Source organism: Lactuca serriola, chromosome 6, assembly GCF_051521515.1.
Source record: "Lactuca serriola cultivar US96UC23 chromosome 6, Lser_US96UC23_V15, whole genome shotgun sequence".
Classification (NCBI taxonomy): domain Eukaryota; kingdom Viridiplantae; phylum Streptophyta; class Magnoliopsida; order Asterales; family Asteraceae; genus Lactuca; species Lactuca serriola.
In genome coordinates, this window is record NC_136413.1 from 198,903,830 (window position 1) to 198,913,958 (window position 10,129).

Sequence of the window (10,129 nt, forward strand, 5' to 3'; positions counted from 1 at the left end):
TACAACCAGAAGTACCTGAAAACATTTTAAACATAAACCGTAAGCACAAAGATTAGTAAGTTCCCTAAAATACCACATACCATACATACATACAATGCCTTGCCCGACATCTATCAGGCCTCTCCCGGTATTGGGCCCCACTAGGTACAAATATCTCAGTAACATGCGATGGGCCCCGCCCAACACATTCATCAGGCCCCGCCCGATATACATACAAACACATACAATACATGAAAGAGTCACACATACAACTAGCAGTCTACATATATAATCTAGTGGGTCAGCATTGGTGCCTTCGACCCACGAGTACAGTGAAGAGACTCACTTGAACTACTCAACAAAAGCCCAAAAGCTACCTTACATCAGAACAACCAACCCAAATTTCCTAAAACCAAAATGAGACCAATACTTAGTCAAATACTCAATTCTACCTAACTTTGACCAAAAGTTAAACTGGTCAAAAGCACCGGGTCAAAAAGTCAAAAGTCAAAGGAGGTCAACAAACACCAAGTACACCCAGCGTACTCAGTCACTACGCTCAGCATAGTACATCCCTTCCTGATTATGGGGCTCCAACCTCGTACCCTCAGCGTACTACCAGGTACACCCAACGTACTCGAGAAATTTCATTTTCCTTCATTATGTGCTTATTCAATTAAGATATCATGTCCAAAACTAAAATCTAGTCCCAAATAATATTATAAGTCATAAAGTTTCCAACTTTATGACTTTCTATGGCTAGGAGGGGTCCACACACCAAAACCCTAACTTAATACACAAACTAAAGCATCTACAACTAAAGTCATATCCATGGAAAGGTATCGACGAGCTCTACAATTATATATTGATACTTATCACTAAAAACATCTCGAACTAAAATCCTTAATTTATGCAAGAAGCCCAAAACATAACCTTTCCCATTTTACCCATCAGCTTCCATCGAACAATTCAAGGCTTAAATCACTCGTCCAACCTTATATACCTCCAATGGAGTCTAAACTCCATTCCATTGAACCCCACGGCCTCCATTTGATCCATTTATTGTCTACAATTCTGAAATAAGAACTTCTCGAAATTGGATGTTACAGAGATCAAGAAAAAAAAACTAATCTTTCAACAGATATTGATTCACAAATTCAAACCCACATATAAAAATTGATCTTTACATGAAACCCACATAGAGATCAAGCAAAAAAATAATAATAAATTTTCAGCAGCATATATCACTTCACAAATTTAAGCCCACGTATAAAAAATTGATATTTACATGAAGCCTACATGGAGATTATGCAAAATAAACTTACCCATTTTGTCGTCACTTTCTCATCGGTGACGGCTTGGACGGCGAAGGTGGCTAGGACAAAGGTGGCGAGCGGCAGTCGCTTGAACGGAGGTTGGTAAAGGTGTAGATAACAGACAAAAAATAGATAGAAATAGAGTGCCTATGAGGGTTTAAGCGGAGAAAGTAGACTAGGGATAAATAGATGACTGGCATCACTGATGTTGTTGTTTGGTGATGGTGCGGTCTAGTTGCAGTCATGAAAAATCTATGGTGGGGCGATTCTCATAGCGGCGGTGGCATTAGTATACACAGATGGTGGTGCTACCAGTGGGAGGAGGAATTGATAAACGACGATGTTGATTCAGCGTTGGTAGTAACTGCTTAGCGGCTCCGGTATGACCGAAGCAGTGATTTTAGCAGGGGATATGGAGGTAGCTGGTAGCCTTATCTGTTACACCTTGTTCCCTAGTTTCATTAAAGGAAAGAAAAGAAAGGAAGTGAAATATGGAGAGAAAAGAAAGGAATGGAAAAAGAGTAAAATTGGATTTTTCTGTTCCCGAGTTCGAGAGAAAGAACATGATAATTTTTTTTTCTTTTGTGTTCCCGAGTTGAAGAGAAAAAAAAATGAAAACTAAAAGTAGACAGTTATACCTTTGTCACGTTTTTACCATAATTTTTATATCGACTAAATTGCGAGTTTGGTCCCTATGGTATGTCAAAAATTGGATGTTTGGTCCAAAAGGTTTTGGGGTTGCACCGGTGGTCCAAAAGCTTTGATTTGTTGTGGAATTGGTCTAAAGGCTTAACAGCCGTTTATGCCCTCCGTCTGTATGAGGGTATTTTTTTCAATTCACGCCCCTTCTTTTAATATCTTATTAAATTAAACCCCCCTAACTTCTACTCCCCTTATTAAGAGATCGAACGTGTGTTCCATCTTTTCCCTAAATCGATATCTCCTCCTGCTAAAATCAAAATCGTGTCTTCCAAACTCAAAATCAACAATGGTGAGGTGTTTCTGTGGTCAAATGGCGATAGTGCGAACGGCTTGGACTGATAAGAACCCTGGTCGACATTTTTGAGGATTCCCTAAAGAGGTTAGTATTCATGTGGTTGGTTATGAAGATTTTTCACCGATCACTCAATTTCTTCTTATATTTTGCTAGGATTCGACATGTGGGTTTGTGGGATGGATCGACCCTCAAATGTGTGAACGATCAAAATCAATAATAGCTGGGTTGCTGAGATCAATCAACAAGCTAAAGACTGAAGTTGGAAAATTAAAGGAAGAAAATCAAATGTTCAAGTATGATATTGGAAAAATAAAGGAATAAAAATCAAAACTAAAGTTGTACCTGATATGTAGCTGGGTGTTTTTTGGGTTTGTCTTTTTTCTAATGAAGTAGTTTGTCCATGTTTTAGTGGTTTATTTTGTGGTAGATTTGGGAAGATTTCTATGTTTGTGAATGTACTCTTTTGGACATGCAAGTGAATGTATTGTTTTGGTTTGTGGGTAATGAAGTTATTTGTTTCAAACATCCAAATATTTTGGTTCAACTAGACCTAGCAGTGATGGGACAAACTGTTAATGCTTAACATAACCAAATAGTAACATAAATATGCTAAAAAGTAAAGGACAATGATGCATAAACAAAAGAACATCCAAAGTAAATAACCATTGTTTGCACATACCGACTTCTTGTTACATAACCAAAAAAACATCATTCTAAACGGAGGGTAAAGTTGTCCAAATTATCAAAACCATAAAACAAACACCCAAAATAACATCACAATGGTTCCCAAAAGTAACACATTACATAGTGTTAATCCAACAAGACACCACATCAATTTCCTCCTTGCCCCTTACATGTTCTTGCATTATGTCCCTTGTTTTTTACACTTGCTACAAGTGACAGTAATGAACTTCCTTGTGAGTTTTCCACTGCCCCCCTGGACCATGACCATCTATACCACTAGCACCAACTGTTTGACTATGACTTTGAGTCTGACTCTGACTTTAAGCCTGGCTTTGAGATTTTTCCTCCATGGATCTTTTCCTCTTCTTCTTGGGCCTACCAGGCTAATTACGATGTGGAGGAGGGCTGATCTTCATGGGACAATCACTAACAGGCCATCTCCTAAAGAACACCTTTTTCCTTATGAAATGTTTATGAACTTCTCCTAAAGAACACCTTTTTTCCTTACCTAATTCTTTAATAACCTATCTTCTCTTCTTGCCCATCTCAGAATCATCATCTGTTGAATCCCATTCATCATTGTCAATAACATCCAACTCCATATCTTAATGCTCCTGATTTCTATCTTTCTCCATGCTATTCCTTTGTCTTTTCTCAAAAAACTCTGCTTCATTCTCAATGCTCATGTGGAAATACCTCATATCCACTTCAACTTCAGGAATGATATTCTCCTCATCCACCCAATCACTATCCTCACTATCCTCATTGTCATCTTCCTCATCACAGTGACTACCCTCTCCCCTATCAAATATGCTCCCATCTTCTCCATCAGATTTGCTCCCATTATCATGTTCCATTTCAGTCTCCATGTAATCATCCATTTAGTTGTCTATGTAAATATCCATGTAATTATCCAAGTTATCTTCCATGGCAGCCTCATGTCCATGATCCAGTTCCACTTCATCTTGTGCATTTTCTTCTACTTCTACTTTGCATGTTCTTATACTTCATCCTGAACATGTTCTTCCACTTCTACTTGCACATGTTCATGAACATCTATATTTGATTGTAATATCTTTTGATACAAACCAATATCAAATTCTGTAGCTGCCTCCATAAAGTCATTGGCAATAAGCTCTTTTTGTCTATCATGAACCTCAACATGTAATGGTTGTACCTCAACCTCAACAGGGGATGATCTAGGTGGGCTTGGTAAATCTTGTACCTCAGCTGTGGGGTTTTCATTATCATCATCTTCATCTATTTCATCCATTTGTACAATAGTTACCTTCCTAACAGGTTTAGGATTCATAAAGTAGGTAAGTAACTTTGTCTCACCATGTTCAGTATATACCCTCATGATTTTGTGATCACGCACATATTGGGCAAAAGTTCGTAAATCATCATCATTTCCTAAGGGTTTAAGACCAAAGTGGAAGTCTTCACCAGGCACAAGGAAGTGATAGTAAATCACAGGAGGAACACCGTACCTGAACCTTTTCATGATAGCATCCAACTCATGAACTAAAAACATGTCTATATCCACCATGTCAACATAGTTCACACTTCCGTCAATGTATTGAGCATCAGGAAACTTAGTGAACTCACCTCCATGGTATAGCTTGATGGTAAATAATGTTGGGTGGCCATCTTCAAACCAACAACAAAAATAAGTTGAAGCATGATTTCACATACAAAAGATGTAATGTACAGAGATATTACAAAATCCTTACCATAAGCCACCTTTGCTTTGAACGGTTTGTCTAAGAGCCTTATATTCCACATTGGTATGTTCATACACTGAAATAACAGCGATCACAATAAAAAAAAAAAAAACTCAACTTGGAGATTAGGGCTTCTGGGTAATGAACGAAGATGAAAGTGACAGGAGAGTCAATCGACGAAATGCATAGAGGATTTGGCGATAGGTATCAATTAATTAGGATGATGAGGTTTAATTTAATAAGATATTAAAAGAATGAGCTTGAACTGACAAAAATACCCTCACACAGACGGAGGGCATAAACGATTGTTAAGCCTTTGGACCAATTCCACAACAAATCAAAGCTTTTGGACCACCGGTGCAACCCCAAAACTTTTTGGACCAAACATCTAATTTTTGACATACCATAGAGACCAAAGGTCTAATTTTTGGACCAAACATCTATACCATCCGATTCTCTAGAAAAAAAAACATTATGCCTAAACTTTTTTTTTTTTTTTGCCACCTTTGCCTCCTCTCAATTTCCTTACTTTTTTTCACATTATTACTTATATAAATAGAAAAATCTGCTTAAAGGTCCTTATGTTTTGACACTATCAACGAATTAGTCTTTATCTTTTTCTTAGTCATAAGTCCTAAAAACTAGCAATGGTTTGGATTTTGACTATTTTACCAGGGGGAGGCGGGTGTTCAGCCCCCAATAACTTGTGTGGCTGAATTATCTTTTTCCTAATGCCCATAAAATTATTACTATAATTGTTATATGTTTGAAGGCCCATTGAAGTCAAAATAACGAAGATTTCAAAGTCATAGTATTGTGTACTTCTACCACTCGCATTTATATTTAAATATTGTTATCCACTTTTATGATTTTGAATATTTAAATAAATTCATAATTTAACTTAATAATTTCATGAGTATTGATAATTATTCATTTGTATTTGATTATTTCTGTCACCTACTTTTTATTATTTTTAATTTCAAATAAATTCATAATTTAACTAATGATTTTATGAGTATTTGTCTATATAATAATTCTTTTGTATTTTGGCTCCATTTTTATTAGTTTGATTTTGAAATAAATTTTTTTTTACTGATAGTCGACTTAATGATTCTTTGTGCAAGTATATAATCACCAACAGGGTTGAGAAAATGGTATTTTAAATATCTTATAAAATCTAAAAATAATGTTTCTTAAATGACAAAATTGCAAGTTTGGACCCTGTGGTATGTCAAAAATTGGATGTTTGGTCCAAAAAGTTTTGGGGTTACACCGGTGGTCCAAAAGCTTTGATTTGTTGTGGAATTGGTCCAAAGGTTTAACAGCCGTTTGTGCCCTCCGTCTGTATGAGAGTATTTTTGTCAATTCACGCCCCTTCTTTTAATATCTTATTAAATTAAACCCCCCTAACGTCTACTCCCCTTATTAATAGATCGAACGTGTGTTACATCTTTTCCCTAAATCGATATCTCCTCCTGCTAAAATCAAAATCGTGTCTTCCAAACTCAAAATCAACAACGATGAAGTGTTTCTGTGGTCAAATGGCGATAGTGCGAACGGCTTGGACTGATAAGAACCATGGTCGACGTTTTTGGGGATGCCCTAAAAAGTAATATATTTTTACTAACGATCTTTATACTCATACGTTTTTTATGAATACATGTATGAATGTTTTTTTTTATAAAATCATAAATAAAAATATATTACATTTTAACGGGAGTAATCTTAACGAAAGTTGTAGTAGACTCAAAAAACGAACACGTAGATATAGAGATCGTTAAAATCTAATATCATATGAAGAAATTACGACATTCAGAACACAATACATAAGTCAAACCACGAGACCTACGTAATCAAGCAGTCGAAATTGCGATGGACATAAGCATCAAAAACCCCAAACTACTCATCAATGATTGTCCCATGTAAAATGACATAAGAAAACCTAGAGAAATCATTCATATGTTTAATAAATGAAGGCTTTTTATCACTTGTTACACTCTAATTCAATTTGTCAGATGTTATTTTGTGGCTATTTTGAATATATTTTTTTCCACATATTTTATGAGTTTTTCTATTTTATTAAATATCACATAACATTTTAACATAATAATTATAATAAATATTATAACAAAAAGATATCAATTTCATTAGTCAACTTACATTTTAATTTCAAAACTCTCAAGTTTATTATTTTTATTTATTTATTTAAATTTAAAAAATAAAAAATATTTTCATTATAGTAATTTATTATTTTTCTTATTTTCTTATAAATTCAAAGTTATTAAATATTTTGACAATTATATTTAGTTTTTTTCTTTTTAAATTGATTCATGTAATATATAAACATCACAGCTAGTAAATATTAAATAAATACAAAAACAAAAATGACTTATTTTGAAACAAAAAAATATTAAAAAGTAAATAATAATAATAATAATAACTAAATATATATACAAATTAACAAGCTGAAGGGATAAATATAAACAAATATGTACAAATCAAAAATTATATTGCCCTTTGTTTCATAAAAAGAGAAATACGAATTCAGCCTTTCCTAAAACCAAAAATTGCAGCAAGCGTGTACTTGTTGGTTGTAGTAACAAAAGCAAGACTTGTTGAATCACCATCCTTATATAAACAAGGCCTTCTTTACGAGTCTCTCTCTCTCTCTCTCTCTTCTAAGGTTTGTGTAAAGAAGATGCCATGATATGTGGATTTAAGAAACAGGAGGTGAATTTCAAATTCTTTGTTGCTCTCTTTTTTAAGATGAGAAGACTGTGGGCTAAGCTTCAAATTCTTTCACTCCACGGATACCATGTTGGCTGGCTATGAGACTGATTAGCTTCACTAGCAACCTCTCAAAGTTTTTAAAAATCTTTAACTGCTTCTGCAATGGAATAAAGACAAAAACAAGGGAAGTAAGAATCCATATATAAATGAGGAGGTCTCAAGTTCAAATCTGGGTGATGGTATCACCTTGCATTGGATTTAAGATTTTTCCCCCTGCTGCTTTCTTCTTTCTTTACTCCATCAACCTCTTCAATGCATCATCATCATCATCATATGTAGGTCATCACACTCTCTGCACAGTGTCTCTACCCTTGAAAGTTGAAATAAATCCTGTAGGGCCTTCATTCCAAAGAATACTGAAAAGAGATAAAGACAAACATTTATCAGTAACCAATCAAAGACTCATAAATATCACAAAACAAATCATTATTAGTATATTCATAAACTATTTACAACTCTCCTGAATGAGAAAACCTTGCCATCCTGCAAAAAAAACAAAATCTTAAAGACACCCAAATAATTAGAATACATAAAAAAGGAATTAATCCTGCAAAAAAGGAAACAAAGTTAGACATGAAAGATGAAACTCTTCTCCTGGGTTCTCAACTGGTCTATTCCTGTCAACTAAAACTCCCAAAAAAGATGTAGTTAGCAAGCCAAGGTACAAAATTCATATCAAACAAGTAACAGATTCGGGTGGGGGTATGTATCAAATTCAAATGTTAGCAAGTAAACACAAGACAAGAGGCCAACTAAAGGGTAATAATGTCTCAACTCCTTGCTTAAAGCCGAGTTATAAAGAAGTAGTTACTACATACATAAGATCCGAATATTATAAGTTTTTCTCCTACAAATAGAGGCACGACTGCCATTTAGGTACTTGCATAAAGTTTGCAGAAAGACAACATGATTCAAAGTTATTAATAATACTCTCTCTCTCTCTCTCTCTCTCTACTATGCTAAGCCTAGTTAATTAATATCCATGCTAATGCTATCTCCAAGTTGGGTGAAAACAGGAATGGGAGCAACAGCGGAAAAGGATCTCTCAAAAGGAGAGGAATGGAATTGTCCACTCCTTCTGCGCTTAAAAGCACAGGATTCCGGAGGTGAAGAACAAGCACTACTCTCCTCTTCCAGCTTCCTTCGAACACCTTTCACAGCCTGTACTTCAGCTGCTGTTAGAGGAAAAACCTGTCTGCTCACTCTGCAAAGTGAGTTGTTGTTATCATAAACAATTCTCTGGTTACAGTTTTTGTCACAGATGTGTGTGAGCCCTGTTAGTTTGCAGCGAAACATGTTCCCACACACCTGCTCGTTTTCACATTTCCAATCGCACTTGTGAACAAAACCCTCATCTTGCCCTAGTATACTTGACAGGTAAATAACATTTGTTGCTACCATGGATTTTCCAAATACCTCCATTGAGTTCATCTTCTTCTCTGATTGATTGCTATAACTGTTTTATTGCTAGCTCTTCACACTCCTAATCCCTTGATTCTGCAGTGCCCAACAAACAGGGAAACTGTCAGCTTCAAAGAATAATCATGGACTTCTCGGTCTTTGGGTTTGGGAAGAAGATTCACATCCGACAACATGGATCTGATATGATGATCCCCTTATCCACGATAATAATGTTTGATTTTAATTGAGTGCAGATCCAAAAATGTGGAACATGGATAATGTACTATTATAATCAACAATTGATATTATCATCCATAAGTAGATATCTAAAATCAGAATTGAGATGTTGATTTTGGATATATAAACTTGTCTTGTCCCACAAATTGTATCATGAATCATATCTTACTAATAACAACACATTCTTAAATCCAACTCATAAGGCAAATACAATCATTGTCAATGAATAAACATAGAAAGGACACAAAAAGCCCTAGAATCCAAAAAAAAAAAGGAATTTTTTTTAATAAAGTCTCACACACCTAACAAATCCAGAACGAATAATCAAAGATACGGACCGGTAAAGTTAATGATCCGGAAGATTGAAGGTAAAACACAAAAATGGTAAACCCTAGAAAAGTATGAGCAACAAAATCCACGGATATCCAACAACCACACCTAATTCCAAAAAACTAACATAACCGATCATGGAAATTAGAGCCTAATGTGAAGAAATAACAAGATCTAATGAGAAAAATTAGGAGATAAGCAAGAATCATAGAGCTAATAAGCGGCAAAAAAAAGGTCAAACCTAGATAAAGAAATTGGGGGAAGACTCACCAAGCAGAAAGTCGTTTCTCTCTCCAAGCAGGAAAATGGCGAGAAGAGTGTGGAGAGGGAGCATGGTATATATAGAGATAATCACATGGTGATCCGCTTCTCGTGTGAATTTTGAAAGAGTAGACGTAAATTGACATGAAATGCGACTCAAATTTTGTTGAAATGAAAATCTTTTCGTTTGTGGGACCCTCTACCTTTACTCTTTCTGGTTGACCTTCACGTCCCCTATTTTACTAATTTTAAGTTAGGTATCTTCGAATGTAATCTATTTAATTATAATGATGAATTATCTTATCTATCTAATTAATTATAATGATATGCATCTTTTTCACTTTTATTGCAATGTAATCTATCTTTAACAATTCAACAACACGTATTCGTAGGGTAACAATTACTTAGTG

At 35.0% G+C, this 10,129-nt stretch overlaps 1 protein-coding gene across 1 annotated transcript; it reads right to left on the reverse strand.

Annotated features, from left to right (window-relative positions):
- Nucleotides 1–8,243: 8,243 nt before the first annotated feature.
- LOC145057773 (uncharacterized) lies at nucleotides 8,244–9,862 on the reverse strand. The gene is made up of 2 exons (XM_079005667.1): nucleotides 9,729–9,862; nucleotides 8,244–8,987 (listed from the first exon to the last, which is right to left on the reverse strand). The coding sequence occupies exon 2, from the start codon at nucleotides 8,919–8,921 to the stop codon at nucleotides 8,460–8,462; it is 462 nt and encodes a 153-aa protein (XP_078861793.1). The 5' UTR covers nucleotides 8,922–8,987; nucleotides 9,729–9,862; the 3' UTR covers nucleotides 8,244–8,459.
- Between the last annotated feature and the right edge of the window lie 267 nt (nucleotides 9,863–10,129).